This window comes from Poromitra crassiceps (assembly GCF_964638095.1).
Source record: "Poromitra crassiceps genome assembly, chromosome: 10".
Lineage (NCBI taxonomy): Eukaryota > Metazoa > Chordata > Actinopteri > Beryciformes > Melamphaidae > Poromitra > Poromitra crassiceps.
Window position 1 is genome coordinate 11660947 of NC_139631.1, and position 18504 is coordinate 11679450.

The window sequence follows — 18504 nt, forward strand, 5'->3', positions numbered from 1 at the left end:
TAAATAAGGGGAATGTGGGAGTGGCCTGACTGACCCAGCGCACTTACTTATACAAATCTAATGAATTCCCTTGGTTGTCATTTTTAAAATGTGGCTATTATACAGGTTCACTATATAGATGTGTTCCTATTTGGAGTGTTACATTTCATTGGCTCAATTAATTGTTAATTTAATGTTTCAGAATTTGGCATTGGACTGTAATTCACTGGTTTTCATCGACTTTGGACCAGGTTAACTTTGAGTCTTGTGCTAATTGGGATACTCAACTTGCTTTGCCCGGGGGCCACTTTTGCAAAATGACAGGAGACCAGGGGGCCAGTTAATAAACAAACATTAATCGTATACATTTTTCTGTAGTGGATTGTAGGTTTTTGGGGTTCCAACCAGAATTTAGCCTGACAATGTTAAATGTTTAATATTTGTACACTCTGCCATGAACCCACATAGCATAAATCTGAACCATATTTCATAAGATAACCAGTCATCTCTCTATTACCACTTTACATTACACTGAGCCTCTATCTTCCCAGAGACCAAAACCTGCCACATGAGACTCGAACCCGGACCCCCTCCCCCCACAATGCGCTGCATCTCCAGAACAGGTCCTGTCCTCTCTGGGGGGAAAGGTCAACGCATAGTAAAAACATCACTCATTAGTTCAAAATACACAGCGCTGTCCTTATGTCGGCAGATCTCCGTGACCTCTGCCCTCTAAGTTAACTGACCATATCCTAAATGACCGTCTGGAAAAAACCTTTTAGGGAATGTTTTCAGACCTGCAATAAACAGGATTTAACATAAAAGCTTGGCAAACACAAAGCATTGTTCAACTCCAGCTGAACTATCTGATCATTAATCCCCAAGGCCAGCATGTCTCCTGGCAGAGAAGGAGAGACGTTTATCTTTAAGTTTCCTCAGTCTCAGCTCACCCGATGACCTAGAAGTGTACTTCAGGAACAGAACATGTATAACAGAATAAAAGATACATTTGAATTAACAAATGATAACATCATCTCTGTAATTGCCCTTCACTCCAGCAGGGCCTCCATGGTGAGGTATCCTCCCCCTGCTGAATCTAATCTGGACCTAATGAAGAAATGTTTGGTTATATCTTAGGAAAACTGTAGATCTTTACTGAATACCAGGGATCTGAGGAGAGAAATCCTATCAACCACCAAGCAATCGTAAACCCTCTTCCCAAACAAATCAATAAAGGATCTCTCTCAAAAAGAAAATGAACCAAACAGGTCGACTTTGTGCACACAGGATACTTAGTTAAGTTCATTTAGTAGATATAAATGCCTGGGTGGCAAGCAGGCTGTGATATTTGAAAATTTAGCTGGAGCTGAACTTTATTTAACATTAGTTTTCATTTAGAAAATGGTCAGGGGGCCACTCTGCACCCTATCGGGGGCCGCATCTGGCCCCCCGGGCCACAAGTTGAATATCACTGTAATACATTACTTTGATTGGCAGGGTTGCCGACAGGTTCGTGTGACTCGCATACCCAAAATGCTTCATCCAAATGTGGGCCGTGCTTTAGGAATGAATGAAAGAGGCTGCATATTCCCTTTACTGTGTGCCTATAAAAATGCAGTGACCCAAATCTGTCCTCTGTCCATGAATCAGCTATCAGCTATCTGATACCTCAGGAGGAAAACAAATGCATAAACATGCTCCGTTATTAAGATGCACGACAAGGCAAGACATAAATATGTCAGAGGCCTGCCTCCCTTGGTTGGCATTGGCATAGCAATGTTACTGATGCTAACCTTTGTACATGCACACACCCATATTACAATATTACATACCCACCCATCCACATATTTACAACAAATATGACACATATTTAACACAACCACACACACTCCCTCCTCCCTACAGGCATCCAAATCTGGGCCTACTTGACAGACAAGATTCACTGCGTCTGGCCAGAGTAACGATGGTTTCATATCTCATGATTGATATTGGCGGCTAACCTAGCTGACATTAGTGGAAGAAATTGATAGGCACACATAATCTATGTGTTGGTTTTAAAATGCCTCGGCACACAGCTCAATTTAGCTTTATTACTCATTCTAGGCTCCTATTGCCTTTAGCTTGAGATTTTATTTTGGGCATCTCTCACATTATGCCATTTTTTGCCAGCAGGGGGTAATAACGTGCATACTCATGTTCATACTTAGAAAACAAGTGCTCTGGCGTTGGGGGAGGCCCTAAGATGCTGATCTGGGCTCAGTTAAGACAATTCTTAATTAACGGTCAAGGCGACGAAAGGTGACATTTAAACCCTTACCTGTGCTTCATATCTGACTGCAAGGTATTAAAGTTAGATGAAGCTGATTCATTCAATGAAAATGTCTCCAGTGCATTTGCTGTGTAAATAGAGATGGGTTCAGTGCAGCGGTAATCAAAGTGTGGATACAGTGTCCCCTAGTCTGGTTTCTCTTATTACGCTTCTGAAAGCAGAGCAGAGAAGAAGATATCGCAGCAGAAGAAGAAGGCGTGGTTGCTGTGTAGAAGAAGGTTGAAACCTGAATGTGCCTCTGTCAGCGGGGCGCCTCTCTGCGCTCCGGCTTGTGAGCTGGGAAGGATATAAATCTCTGATGCCACTCTATCTCTTTACTGGATAACCAAGGTCCATTCAATGGTTCTTCTCTCTAAGAAGCAGAATGAAGAATGCGTGGACAGCGTTGTCACAGGCCACTGCAGGAGGAGCCCAGAACTAGGAGTATTACACACATATACCGTTTTACCCATAGAGACACTGCGGAGCGCGTCATCATTCAGAAACCACGGCCAAAACTGGGGGAAACAAAAACTCCCCCCCAATCCTGGCGTTCTCCTATGTCGCGTGCATGGTCGCATGTTGCACACAAAGATCATATACAGAAGATGAACACTCCAACTTACTTCCTTGACAGCTAGATCAAAAAAAAAAATCTCGCCAATCCTCAATGGCTTCCTTGTTTTGCTCGGGAGCACAAAAAAACTTTAATTGGCGATTTTTTTTTACATTTGTTGTCTGCGCAGCCCACCACACAACAGCTTTTACCTATGAGTAATTCAAGGAAAATGACGCTGGTGTTTGGAATTGAACGGGGAGCTTTCCCCCGTGATGGGCGTGGCCTATTTCATGCAGTGTCTCTATAGTTCACTTCATATGGAAAAGGTCTCTTAGGCTGGCGTTACACAGTACAAGTTCCATACAGTTAGTTGCAGGTTGTAAATTAAACTTTTACCGTTGGTAATGTCATCAAACCATCCTGAACATTCCAAATGATGATCTTACAAACCCCAAATTCATGATTTCTTTCTTTTCCTACAGAACACAACTAACCCAGTGTTGCACAGTTGCACGGAGCTGAAGTTGCGTTCAAGTTGCATAGTCACGTAAAGTTTTAGCCTTAGATCAGGCTGGTGGCCATAAAAGTAGCTTCTTGTTTCAGAAATGTCTTCTTTATTTATTGGCATTTTGCTAGAAGAAAAGCTTCAGTGGCGCTAAAGTTGAAGTTATTTTGAACTCCTTGCTTCCTTCCTCCTCTCCTCGCCCTGCGTGCGCTCCTTCCTCCCTGGGAGTTAGTGGCTAATCCACCGTGATTGATGGGCCCAGTGGAAAGCCTGCTGTCTTTGACCCATTCCATCATAATATATCAGCTGTTGCACTCCTCTCGCTTCTCGGCTGGCTGTCACGCCCTGCCTGCCTGCATCATGCTCGGCTGGCTGTCACGCCCTGCCTGCCTGCATCCTTGACTGGAAACGTGTGTGCATTTGAAGCTTCGGTTGGAGTGGGGGGTGGGATGGGGATCTGTGACTCTGTTGGGGGTGGGTGGGGATGTATGTGACCCTGTTCAAAGTAATCGTACACCCGCCCGGGCCAGGTTTTGCTGTACTATCTAGTATCTCTGCCATGCGTCATGCTCTGACTTTGAGGTTTTTAGGGGACAGTTAAGAGAGAGAGGCAGTAAGGGTGACAGGAAGAGAGCTATTTCATAGAAAGAGGCTAATTAACATGCGCAGGAGGAGCTGTAGGTGACCACGGTGGAGTGGAGCAGGGTGCCCTGAAAACATGATTTCTGATTTGTGAAAATATTTGGGGGGGGGAGGGGTCTCTATATTGACAATATGCAATTTCTCCGTGTATTTGTCCTCTCTTTGAGGCACATGCAAGCAGCCCCCCCCCCCCCAGAGGAAAATCTCTTTCCTTCTCTGAGTTGAGCATGAGGCCTCTGTCTCATCTTCTCTCCTCAGTGCTGAGTAGGAGAATGGGAGGAGTTCAGAGAAAGGGGGGAGGAGTTCAGAGAAAGGGGGGAGGGGTTCAGAGAAAGGAGAGGAGAGGCACGGGGCGAGGTAACATATACAGTTGTCGGTTTTCTACAGGAGTGGCCTAGTGGTCAAATTTCTGTAGCGTGCGAGGGGAGGTGCTGATCACTAGGTTCATGGTGTACTGCTCTCTCAGTTCAGTGTGTTGGTACACAGTTGAAGGGTTGCAAGGGTTTACTTCTCAGAGGAGTGGACAATTACTATCGTTTTCGTTTGCCTGTTGGCTTCATATCAACCTCTCTCTCTAGAACATTTAAGTAGTTTTCCCGCAGTAGTCTTACATTGAGATTGGGAGAACCGGAGAGCTTGTTTTGGGGAGGTTTGAGACCTTACTGTTAGGAGATGGAGTACCGCTACACCGGGAGATACAGTCACTCTATGGTCTGCCCAGACTCACCAGGTAAAGTCCAGAATGATAAAAAAAAAACATACTAGAAAAGGTAGTCAGATATTTTTATCTTCTCAGGGTGTGTACTTGTGTTTCAAATATTTGAAATGTGTCATTTTGCTCAGGTCAGGAGGAGCATGGTTAAAACTCCACTGCAGCCTCCATACATGTATGTTTGACTGTGTCAGCCTGAGTTCACTTTAAGAGTAAGGAATGATGGCTATTGAGTGAAAAGGTGCTGCTGCAGACGGGTGTCGGTGCAGATCACAATCTGTGGGCTAGCTGCCTGCGTTTACTGTAACTCAAGCTATTGTCTTTACTTTTGAATGGCATCGTTTTTTGACGCACGCAAAGTTTTAGAGGTCAGGTGACACAGGCAAGATGAAATCATTGCAATTTATTTTTAACATAAGCCTATGAAATTCAAGTATTTAAAATGCCGGCGGTATATCTTGGCAATGACGTTGTTTTGAGTTGCGTTTCCATTGATTTTGTGGCTGTTATACAATGCAGTGACTATAGCAGTTCAATAATGAAGGCCTGTTGCTTTTTGATTCAAATAAGGAAAAACTATCCTCCTTTCCCAGTTCACATGTGCATCGCTGTCTCTTGTGCGTCGGACTTGCAATTATGCTGTAATTATGTTGATTTATTATACTTTTTGAGCACAAGTGAAATGCCTTATATGTAAATCCAAATGCATTAAATAAATAAATACATACATTTATACAAATTACAGTAAACCTCATCTGTGTGTTGTACTGTAGTCCCCCCCCCCCCCCCACACACACACCATGGACTATCAACTCTCTATGTTCCCCACCCAGTAATGCTTGTGTATGTACAGTATAGCCTCTAGTCATTTTGTTGTGGCTGTTGAGGATTAGTTTTGAAATGTCATTTTGTTATGAAGATCTTCAAAAAAGGCTGGCATGACAGAAATGCTTTTAGAGGTCACCACTCTCCCAGCTACTGACGTGTGTGTGTGTGTGTGTGTGTGTGTGTGTGTGTGTGTGTGTGTGTATACACACATACACAGATATGCACATAGTTATGCATGTGTGTTTGTGGAATGTGTGTGTGTGTGCATGTATTTGCTGTGTTTCCTTTCCCTGCTCATCTATGTGTGAACCATCACATAGTCGTTGGGTGGCGTGGTGCGGCGCGGCTAAGTTTAATTTTCAAGATCATAAATCAGTGCTGAAGGCTGAATGCTCGACACCTTCCATCTCCATGTGTCTACACGGTCATGATGCATCTCCACCCGCACCAGTGTGTCATGTCTCCACCCGCACCAGTGTGTCATGTCTCCACCCGCAGCAGTATGTCATGTCTCCACCCGCAGCAGTATATCATGTCTCCACCCGCAGCGGCATGTCATGTTTCCACCCGCAGCAGTATGTCATGTCTCCACCCGCAGCAGTATGTCATGTCTCCACCCGCAGCGGCATGTCATGTTTCCACCCGCAGCAGTATGTCATGTCTCCACCCGCAGCAGTATATCATGTCTCCACCCGCAGCGGCATGTCATGTTTCCACCCGCAGCAGTATGTCATGTCTCCACCCGCAGCAGTATGTCATGTCTCCACCCGCAGCGGCATGTCATGTTTCCACCCGCAGCAGTATGTCATGTCTCCACCCGCAGCGGCATGTCATGTCACGCTCGACCACTCTCCACCAACACGTGTGTGAGATCAGCACTGGGTGATGCAACTCTCCAGGCCGGGTCACTGAGCAGATTTCTGACATACAGATAGGTGTAACTTATTGACGTTCAAGAAGTCTGCTATTTACGATGGTTTGACCAATAGCTTAAGTGTGCTAAGTGCATCTCCTCAGGTCTTCTTCGTGGTACCTGTAACCTTTACCATTGGGTTGAGGAACCCATTTGGAAACGGTTGGAGGAATGAAGCGTCCGTTCCAGTGCGTGTTTGTCTTGTGTTTGAGTGCTGTCATGTCCGGACCTGTCTCTCCTTGAGGCCTCTTCAAAGAGGACAGGAATCTGTCGGCTGCTGAAGCATGGGGCAAGCATCAGGTGCGGGTCGGAGGTGGAAGAGGCGAGAGAGAAAAGGGGACGAGAGAGAAAGATGATCAACAGGAGAGGACCTCTCTTAGCTTCTATCACCTCTCTTTCACCAATATGGATTTCACCGTTTCCGTAAGAGGAGAACGTATTTTCCGACTGGAGCGGAGAAACCACGCAGCAGGCTAATCCCCGACACGGCCTGTGGAAACGTAGCCTGTGTTGATACTCCAATAACATGAAATGTAGCAGAACGCTTCTAACTATATATAGCCTAGCAGCATAGTGGCCTCCAAACTTTGAGGGTGAATGTGTCCCCTGTTAACATTTGGATTTGTCTCTCATCATGCCCCCTCATGCATGCTGTTCTTAAAATAAAAGCCCTCTGTCAGTCTGTCTTCACGTCTCTGATGTTTCCTCTCTGTGTGTGTTCCAGAGAAGACCAGGAAGGAGGTCATGTCCAAAGGCTCCAGTGGCATGGAGGTCATCCTGGCTTCACTGGAGGTCAGCCCCACTCATCAACACAAATTGACATGGCCTCTCTTAACCACATGATGCTCTCTCTGTTCTTTAGCAATTGTTTATTTTTCCTCCATTAAAAATGTTAAATGCTAGGGGGGGGGGGGGAAATCTGCAAGCAATGGCCTTGTTAAAAGCATTACATGGTAGCAGTAAATTTACAATCTAACTGGTGGTCTTTTCATACCGTTTTCCACCAAAGCCCAAGAAGCTACAGTAGTAGTTGCCATGCCTACAGCAGTTAAAGTAAATTATTCGAAATAGAAAGATGCCCAAAATAACTTGTGGAAATCCATTTCAGAATTAATTTGAAAGCATGTTTATGTTTTGAATTGGTTATGACCAAAAAGGTTCAGAGACAGAACATATTCAGCCCCATTGATTTGATTGAGGCTACAGGTAGTTGACACAGGTATTTCTACACACAGTGCAAAAAACAAGGCCACACAGCAGTTGTACATGTCGTGATCTTTGGGATGTGATGAATGCCTGTCGGGTGCCAGAACTGCTGCTGGCGGATCGATTAATAATATAGCCTCTGATATCTGAATATCTGATTTGGGATTAGAGTACAAACCTAGTACAGTGTGTGTGTGTGTGTGTGTGTGTCTGTGTGTCTTTCTGTCTGAGAGAGAAAGAGAAGGCGATTGCATAGATTTCTGTAGCCCTCCGTGCCAACCTGCATGTTGGCTTAAAAAGCGTACTGTGTGACTTTGGCAGAACACTCGGGATCTCCAGACCGCCCTGAACATCCTTTACATTCTCAGTGAGCTGCTGAAAGTGGGTGAGTCGAGTCTCTTTTATCAAACAGCTGATTCATTCCCTGATTTTGAAAGTTGTTAGGGAAATTTACTCCCTGACTGGATAATCACTCAGTGGGCAATTTTACCTGTCATTGCTGATTTGGGAAAATGCATTTTGATGTATGTGTGTGCAGTTCAGACTCTTCAGATGTTCACAAAATAGATGCTTTATGAATGTAGTAATTGGTTTATGCCTTGCATTCATTTAATACACAGGACAAGATGTTACTATCCCTTGTGCCAAAATCCAAGGTAAAACACATTTAGAAGCCCAATCCAGATTAATAACAAGCTAACAAACAAGCTAACAGACAATATACAAATCACCAGTTACCTACCCTAGCCAACAGCAGTATGAAGCATGTCATTGGGGTTTTCAAGTGGGCACCATCCTTCACCGATGTTTCGTTAAGTTAGGCCCACGACACCTCAAGAAGGCTTAATGGTGTAATCCAGCATCCTGGAAACACCCCCCTCCATCTAATGCCTTCCAGCAACCTAGTATTAACCTAGTCTTAGTCTTTAGCCTAGCTATCCAGGTCGGTTCTTTATGACATTCTTAACTACACCACCAGTACCACTGTCAATGATTCAGCCCTATTGATGCGGACCGTCAATCATGACCAGCAACAAAAGTAATCAATCAATCAATCTTACCTTAGTGAGCTCCCCAGCTAGCATGTTTCCTCCTTAACCACAGCCATTCACTTGCTTGTTCTGCTGCCAGAGACATGTTGCTCAACTCAGTTGAAAAGTAAATATATTCTCAAGTGGGACCACGCTGGGATTGAATATGCAGCAATGTGATGTTACAGGTTGTCTTTTCCAGGATTTGACTTTGCTCATCAATGCCACTCCATTTAATTCCCTTTTCAAATTCCGGGCTTCCTTTGCCAGTTATTTATTGTTTTTGTGTGGGTTTTCCTGATCATACATCCCTGTATATGTATATGTTTTATGCAGAACTAATGCAGTTGATTGATTGATTGATTGATTGATTGATTGATTGATTGATTGATTGATTGATTGATTGATTGATTGATTGATTGATGGATGGATGTACTTTTTTCTGTCCTAGGTGGAGGTCGCAGGGTGGGAGTGTTTGTGTCTAAAGGAGGGACAGGAATATTACTCCAGGTACTGATCGCTGCCAGTAAAGAGTCGCCTCCCAGTGAGGAACTCATGCTACAGCTTCACTCACTGCTGGCCAAAGTTGGACCAAAAGGTAGGCATAGACCCTCACATTCTCTCTCTGCCACACACACACACACACACACACTGGTGTGTTTTACTGGTTTAGCAATTTTATCTGAATTTAAAATAAAAAATAAAGTTCAGCATTAAAGTAACTTCAAACTACATTTCAGTTTATAATAGACCAAGATATTCCAAAGACTCCAAACCCAAATAAGCGTGTGCATTACAGCTATTGCTAGCTACATTTACGTCCCAGTGAGTAATGGTGCACACCTGCATGAATATCAGAGCACAACTGTAATGAAAGATGATTTCTAATGGTGCACAATGGGAAGTATAGCAAGCTAGCTAGCAGGTTAGCCTATCTCAAATAAGGCTTGCCATTCAACTGCACTGTCATGTGTATCAAATGCCACAAGTGGATACCCCCCCCCCCCCCCCCCCCGTTCAGGTATATTCATGCGTGGCGTTTTCTGGGCAGTTGGGCAGTATGTACACTTGGGGTTTGACACAGCTGTGTTCAATACTAAAAGACACATGTCATCCATCATGAATATGCAAATCAACAAAATGAATGAATGTATTATTTGATGATGTTAATAGTTGTAAACACAGGCAGTCATGTTAGGTCAAGTCAGATCGATTTTATAAAGCACTTTTAATGCACGGGATTGTCATTAAGTGCTTAACAGAAAACAAAGACACATACAACAAGAGATGATGCTTTATTGTGAACTGTCACTTTACATGCATTAAATAATCATTGACGTGTGCAAACACAACTACAGACACACACATGCACGCGCACACTGACCTTGCAACCTCTGTCTCTCCAGACAGAAAGTTTGGAGTGAAGGCACGTTTGACTGGAGCAATGAATGTCACAATCAACTTGCTGAAGCAGAACCTACAGAATACCAAGCTGCTTCTGCCCTGCTTGCAGGTTCTCAGGGTTTACTCCACCAACTGTAAGTTAACTTTGACCTTTGGAGGACGTTGGAGGAAACCACACACTGATACTACTGTAAATACTCAAACTCAGTGGTTCTCAACCTGATGGTACACGGCTCCCTCCCTCTCATACTTTCATATGGTGGTCATTTCTGAGGTGGTACTTGGTGTAAAAAGGTTGAGAACCACTGCTCTAACTGTTTAGTTGTATTTGTTCTTTCTCTCCTGTCTGTCTTTGTAAAGCGGTGAATGCTATTTCCTTGGGTAAGAATGGCGTGGTGGAAGTGATGTTCAAGATCATCGGGCCATACAGCAAGAAGAATACCAGCCTGCTCAAGTAAGGAGCTGTCATGTGTTGATGGGCCAGCATGAATGTATGAGGCCATTTACACCGGGCACTAACATGCGTTTTCTGTGATCAGATTGCAATCGGATAGTGCTTGACCACTTGAAACTACAGGTGTCAACGCACCCAAGACACATTGAGGACGGATTGCGATCTGATCGGCCAAACCACCTCCGGAGGTGGTCAGGGACACATTGTGACCACATTGAACACAAGTGTAAATGCAAATGCGTTCTCAATCCACATACAACAACAGTCACCGCTGTTTTTCTGCTGCTCTAGTCTACACTATGGAGCTTGCCTGATCTGATTGCAATCAGATCTCCATGTGGACACTGGAGACACATATAAATACCAGGTGTAAATGTAATCAGGTTAATGTGGTCAAGCACTATCCGATTGCAATCTGACCACAGACAACGCGTGTTAGTGTCAGGTGTAAACGGCGTCTATGTGTTATAACAAACTACTGAAATATAAAGTCATGTCAACTCATCAGGGTCTATCGCTTCTCTGTCTGAACCATCTGTCTTTGACGATTGCTCAGCAAACTGTCTAACTCATCTGTCTTGTGTGTAAAACAACAGGGTAGCTCTGGACACACTGGGAGCTCTGCTCAAATCCAGTGAGTAATTGGCTTTCTGCTATCGATGTTGTCTTGAGATCCGTCCGTGTTACTGTCCACCCCCTTCTGCCTTTCCTTACCTCCAATCCTCTCTGAACACATCTCTCCCCTCTCTCAGCATTTCCTCCTTGTTTTGCATTATTTTCAACCAGTGGATTCATTGCCTCTTGAATTTCTAGCCATCATGCTTTTTTGAATTCCTTAATGATTGGGGGATTGGATGGCCCTGGAACAAGACAAAGAAGAAGAAACAGTATTTGTCGAATTGCACTTTTCACTACAAATGTAAAACATGATTGATAGACTAGGCAATAAACACAAATCAATAAATAAATAACATGTAATCAAGCTACGATTTCTTATTGATGCAGAGTCGTAGTCAGTTTGCTTTCATTTTGGCTTGATTGATGGCAAGGCCAAATGTTCATTCAGCATGGATGTCAAACTGACCCTCAACCTCCATACAGTACCTCAACCTCCATACAGTACCTCAACCTTCATACAGTACCTCAACCTTCATACAGTACCTCAACCTTCATACCATACTTAAGCTTTCTTTTCCACTTCTGCTCCTTTTTATGCTGTGGCTGCTTCTAGTGACATCTGTCTCTCTGTCTTTCTCTCTGTCTGTCTGTCTGTCCGTCTCTCTGTCTGTCTGTCTGTCTGTCTGTCTCTCTGTCTGTCTGTCTCTCTCTCTGTCTGTCTGTCTGTCTGTCCGTCTCTCTCTCTGTCTGTCTGTCCGTCTCTCTCTCTGTCTGTCTGTCTGTCCGTCTCTCTGTCTGTCTGTCTGTCTGTCTGTCTGTCTGTCTGTCCGTCTCTCTCTCTGTCTGTCTGTCTGTCTGTCCGTCTCTCTCTCTGTCTGTCTGTCTGTCCGTCTCTCTGTCTGTCTCTCTGTCTGTCCGTCCGTCTCTCTGTCTGTCTGTCTGTCTGTCTGTCTGTCTGTCCGTCTCTCTGTCTGTGAGGGAGAGGGGGGTGGGGGACTGCACAAACCTGCACCACTTACTTCAACAACCGGTGTGATTTTTGTTTGTTTGTTTGTTTTGTTTTTTACCCCAGGCCACAGTCATGTGTTAAGTTAATCATTCGACTGCTATGTAGTTTGATTGTAAATACAATGCTTTCTTTCCACGTCTCTGTCCAGAAACCAATGCTCGCCGTGCCGTGGACCGTGCCCATGTCCCCGCCCTGCTGGCAGTATACCAGGACTGGCACCGCAATGACACACGGCAACGCCACATGCTGATCCGCAAAGGCCTGCTGGCCTGCCTGAGGAATATCACCAACATCAAAATGGGCAGGAAGGCTTTCATCGAGGCCGATGGCATGAGGATTCTCTACAACACCTCCACTGTGAGTGAGAAAGCCACATATGACAAGCAAACACAGCAAATCATCTTCTGACTACAGCGTGTAAAAAAACATTGCATTATATTATCTATTTAATTTTGCCACTGCTTTGTGAATTTGTTGGTCATGGTTGTTAGGCTTCCATACCAGATAAGCAGTTGAAGCTGGATGGATGGATAGATGAATGGATGATGGATGGGTGGGTGGATGGATGAATGGATGGTTTCTCTTTTCTGGACGTTTCATTTGATTCATTATCAGAGGCCTAGAGGTTTAAAACTATTTCATAAAATGCCCAAAAATCTGAGAAAAATATGAAACAGTTTACAAATGTGTATAGTAGAAATATGTTTTCCCATTCCATAAATCATCTTTCTCTGGAGAGTGGAGACACATACTGTATCTGCAGACTAAACACAACTTGGACCTGCATAATAGTCACAGCTTTATGTACTGTATATTCATATGAATATATCTAACTTATTGCCTGTGGATCCTAAATAACACCGGTGAGGTTGAGAAATATGCACACTCGCTCACTCTCACCTACCCTCTACCTTCTGTCTGGTTCTGTTACTAGGAGTGTCTACCGGTGCGGACTCTGGACCCTCTGGTCAACACCTCCAGTCTCATCATGAGGAAGTGTTTTCCTAAGAACCGTCTGCCTCTGCCCACCATCAAGTCAGCCTTCCACTACCAACTCCCACATGTACCTGCTGGAGGGCCTGTGGCACAGATGTACAACCAACCACCTGGGGGTGAGAACACAAACACACACACACACACACACACACACACACACACACACACACACACACACACACACAGCATCACTAGAGTGTACCCTCTCGCACTTCTCACATCGCAGTAATGGCATCCGTGTGTGCATTCCTGTGACACTTATACCGTACACACTAGGGATGTCACGATACTAGAATTTCTACTTCGATACCGATACCCAGGACAAATATCGATACTCGATACCCCGGGAAGGGGGGGATGACGACACATCAAGAGGTATAAAAATAAAGTTAGACAGATGGACTCACAGATGCACACTTCTCCATAATCTAGGCCTGATAAAACTTTGAACAGCAGATTACCCATGCTCTAGCCATCAGAACACGTTTCGCTTGTTGAAGCAACAACTACCCACCAATGATAGGGAGGGGAAAATCAGATTATTTTTTGATTAAAAGATGATTTTTTTGTTAAAAGAAATCCCTGATGGTATCTAAACTGTTGCAAATGAGTATTGTACTGTATCCATTTCAATTTCTTTGTATTGATACTTATCGATACTATCGATACCTGTTGCAAATTAGTATTGTATCCGATCAAAATTGTCAGTATTGATACTTTTCGATACTACTTTTGACAACCCTAGTACACACACAGACAACCTTTTTTTTATGCCTCTGCCGGCGATAAGCATGGCCAGAGGCATTATGTTTTTGGATTGTCCATCTGCAGTACGTCCATCCGTCCGGTCCATGCTCTTTAAGGCAATATCTCAGGAACGCCATGAGGAAATGTCTTCAAATCTGGCTCAAACGTCCACTTGGACTCAAGGATGAACTGATTAGATTTTGGGGGTCAAAGGTCAAGGTCACTGTGCCCTCACAAAATATGTTTTTGGCCATAACTCAAGAATGCATAGCTAATTATGACAATATTTCACACAAATGTCTTATTGCATAAAATGAAGTGATGACATTTTATATCCAAAAGTTCAAAGGTCAACTTAGTTACATCATAATGTTTTGCTTCTCACTGTAGCTGTGAAAACAATATTGGGTCATTCTACAAAAATGGTGGAAGTGCTGTCACTTTTGCAGACACCAAAATCCTTTAAGTTGACCAAATAATCACATGAATTATATTGATTTGGACCCTAAGATACCCTCTTCACTCCCTCCTGTTCCTCTGGTACTGTAGTCCACCACAAGCGCATTGGTTTTGCTGATATTGAGCTTCAGGTGATTGTTGTTGTACTGTGTGACAAAGCTCTCTATCAGTCCTCTGTACTCCTCTGTGAAAATTGTGTCCGAGTGAAGACAGCATGTTTCTCACTGGAAATCATTCACTAGTATCATACATGTAAATGATAACTTCAATTTCACACACACACACACACACACACACAAAAACAGTACCTTTATTAAATTCCCTTCGACGTCTCCACTACATACTGTATATTTTATAAGACTGTACAGACATGTAGACTGCAGCTTGACTTGTTTGCGGAGGCATACGACCGCGAGGTGGTTATTTATAATTTTGTTTTTTATTGTTTCATTTAGTACTGTTTTGTCCTTAGCCACCGCGGTCACTCCTCCACCCGAGATTCAGACACACAAACGTACGCACACACCAAAACACACAAACAGGCAGTGCTTATAGCGCTTGAGCGACTAAATGGTTTTTGGCCACACTCTACTGACACTGCTACACACAATGTTCCTTACAGGAGGAACATGTTACCAGCTCTGCACCAAGTCCTTAAAGAAGGGTAAGACATACGTAAGAGACAGCCCCATATTCTCAATACATACTCACTCACTACCGCTTTCTCACTCACCAGACTCTCATACTGTAATTTCACTAGACTTAATATTTGTCTGTCATAATACTGTACTGTACATACTTGCATTACATCGTGCTTACTTGCTTCCTAGTAGGCGTATGTACTTCCGCTGTACTCAATTCATTTGCTTTCCACTTCCTGTCCACAGACTGCTTCATGTAACATTTGAGCTCCTCCCCTCCTTCCAGTTCTCTCAGTCACAGATGGCGTCAGTGATCTGAGCTCATGTTGGCGTCTACACATTTAAGTTCATTTCTTCCATTGCATATCACCAGGCAGATATAAATGAAGCATACAGTACCTCAACTGTAGGAAGCAGTATTTCTGGCTGGAGGCTTCGGAAATTCATGGTACAAAGTGCAAAACTGCTCAGGTGGTCTGTTAAGAAGGCAGTGGTACACAGCCATTTTTGGGCAACTCCGATGAGCAACAGCACCCAAGTAGTTGCCTCTGCCATGTTGCTTCGCTCTGTTGCTCCATATTACCTGCAAAAATGGTCAAGGATGTCACCACCCAACCACAGAACAATGTAAAATTGGATGCTACTTTACATACAAGGCAAGCCGACGCTTTTGTCCAAAGTGACTTACAAACAGTAAATTTTGTCAGCAATAACAAAACCTACCATATATCACAGTCTTCATGAGTTACGTATCACTTGACTTGTCAATGTGATCGCCAGCTCAGTGTATTTGAAGAAATCAGCTGAAAACTTCTATCTTCTAATCTAATTCACTCATCCCTTGATCATGACTGCTCAGTGCTCACATCTCATCTCCAATTACTGCTTTCTCTTTCCTGTCACAGCAAAGAGACTCAGTGACCAAATACTACCATCAGCTGGGCTCTAGCAGTCCTAAATATACATATTATGGAAGAGACAGTCTACGCAAGGAAAAACACCAATAGTATGTATGTCAGTTTTAATGATCACCTATAACGTACGTGTGTGTGTGTGTGTGTGTGTGTGTGTGTGTGTGTGTGTGTGTGTGTGTGTGTGTGTGTGTGTGTGTGTGTGTGTGTGTGTGTGTGTGTGTTTCCAGTGGATGATGTGGTGGATGAAAGTGATGATAACGAGGAGACGGAGCCAGACACAGAGAATGATACAGAGAACGAGGAGGATGAGAAGGATCATCATACTGAGGTACCACTCCGCGTGCACGCACACACACACACACACACACACACACACACACCATGCTTGATGACTTCACTGTTCAGCATTGCAACATTTCTTAAGATGTTGTTTTCCTTTTATCTGTCTGACAATACTGTTATAGTGACGAACCCTGAACTAGCTACAAAGGGAACAAGCTACAAAGAGAGACACACAATTTTGAAGTTCTTCAAAATCCCCCACTGCAGAACACCCAATGCCAGGCAACAGATGTTGAATTCAATCATGCCTAAAAATAAAAGTGTTTTGCTTTATTTGTACAGAATACTCTTGCGTACTCAGTCACCGTAGTTTGCAGCACAACTCCTTCTGTGCTGTAATTGACATGGAAACAGACCTGAAGAACAGTCCAAATACAGCTACATAACAGTAACACACCGTAGTCTCACTTTATACATCTTTTATGTGCATGGTTGCTCCCTCTCGATGACATAGAAACAGATGTGAACAAGTGACAGCACACACTGTTGTACGTACCAGCAGTTTGGATATGATTTTTGTCTATGCCCCTTCTCTGCCTTTCCTCTCTTGTTTCTGAAAATCAGAATGACATAGAGACAGTAGCTGAACCAGCTGTGTCCCAAAGAGGGCAGCAAAACCACCAGCTACCAGCATTTAAGATAGAGAATTCTTGTCTGTACCCACTCCATTTCCTTCTCGCTCTGTTTGTCTCTCATCTCCCCCTCCTTTCTCTCTCTTCTTTCTCTCTCTTCTTTCTCTCAGAATGACGACATAGAGACGGACATGAACAAGCTGCGTCCCAAAGAGAGCAACGGCCGTCCGTTTGAGGAGCTGAGGGTCTACGAGAGGTTCTTCCTGGAACTATCTGAAGACTTCCAGGTCAGTATCACCTGCTGGCCTTTGGCAGTAAAGCTATGATACACGGGCAGAAATTCCCTCACACCAACCGTATTCATCATTTCAACACACATGTCTGTCTCGTCTCGTTTTTTCTTCTTTTTTTCCACTTGTTTGTTTTTGAATACAGAATCAGTTGTTTTTCAAATATTGCCTGATGAATTTCAGGGAGCAGTTTGCCCCGAACTGGATAGCATTTTGGAATGAAACCTATATAAATGCATGGAAATATAATGAAAGACAGTGGGTAATTTCTCTTATTCCGACAGGGGTATAACTTTGACTGCCCAAAGAGTGCCTCCACCACATCTTCATCATCATTCTCCTCATCATCGGCCGCCACTCGATTCACTCGACCAATCATAGTGCCCACAGCTCAAGCCCTACCGCCTAAGCAGGTTCCCGTCCTGACGCCCGAGGAGGAACGCCACCTCATCAAAGGACAAGACGGCGGGCCTCCTCCGTCTGTCTCTCCTCCCACCGCCCCCTCTCTTCCTCTCCCTGCTCCTCTGCCGCCGCTGGAACTGGACACCATCCACCTCACCACGGACCAAGACAAAAAAGACGAAGGCCCCACGACCCCTCCCTCCCAGACCAGGCCGCCTTCTCAAGAGGCGAGGCTAGAGCAGGAACTGGCACGTGTGCTGGAGCGGGTCGCTCTGGAAGGGGAGGGGCCACTGAGCGCAGGAGGAAGAGGAGGCGAAGGGGGAGGCGACGCGACGGTCAACGCTACGAGACATATACAGTCTCCTCTGCTGTTGGGGGGCATCGCTACGCGCCGCGTGGGAGGCGGAGGCGGCAGCGCAGGGGGTTCCGACTGTGGTTCGGAGGGTCCCGAGGAGGAGGGAGGAGAGGGAGCCGTTTTGGAGGTCCCAGACACGGCCCTGCTCCTCCCGCTCCACGACCCGGACCTGTACGTGGCGAAGGTGAAGGGAACGCATTCGGTCCCCCAGTACACTGAAGTGGCTTACCCAGACTACTTTGGACACGTAGCCCCGACCTTTAGGGAACCCCTCCTGGAGAGAGCTTACGGCGTACAGAGGTGAGATATTTGAAATGAGGTTGGTGGGATGTAAAAATACTCGGATAAGCAACATGATTCAGTATGCCTTGGTCACAGGATCCCAGGGCTACAGTTTTTTTACACACTTTGCTGAGTGTGAGAGGATGGAAGGTTGGGGTGAAGGGAAATGGCATCTCTTAACAATGACTTGTTCATTTGTGCTCCTGAAGGTCCAAGATATTCCAGGACATTGAGAGGCTGATTCATCCTAACGACATTTTGGATAAAGTAGTTTATGACCTGGACATTCCCAAGTGAGTCTCTCTTCTAAGATAACTCTCTTCTAACATTGTAGCC

The 18504-nt window shown here is 44.5% G+C and overlaps 1 protein-coding gene across 1 annotated transcript in view; it reads left to right on the forward strand.

Moving 5' to 3' along the window:
• Window positions 1-18504, forward strand: part of agtpbp1 (ATP/GTP binding carboxypeptidase 1) — a gene marked incomplete at both ends in the record, with an annotated part of 39378 nt that overhangs the window by 3787 nt on the left and 17087 nt on the right. Inside the window, 12 exons of the mRNA XM_083644643.1 lie at window positions 7171-7238; window positions 7974-8037; window positions 9135-9281; window positions 10090-10221; window positions 10448-10541; window positions 11138-11175; window positions 12317-12525; window positions 13103-13280; window positions 16153-16253; window positions 17010-17126; window positions 17414-18186; window positions 18378-18461. Coding sequence (XP_083500769.1) covers window positions 7171-7238; window positions 7974-8037; window positions 9135-9281; window positions 10090-10221; window positions 10448-10541; window positions 11138-11175; window positions 12317-12525; window positions 13103-13280; window positions 16153-16253; window positions 17010-17126; window positions 17414-18186; window positions 18378-18461 — 2005 coding nt within the window. The remainder of the gene's footprint in view (window positions 1-7170; window positions 7239-7973; window positions 8038-9134; window positions 9282-10089; window positions 10222-10447; window positions 10542-11137; window positions 11176-12316; window positions 12526-13102; window positions 13281-16152; window positions 16254-17009; window positions 17127-17413; window positions 18187-18377; window positions 18462-18504) is intronic.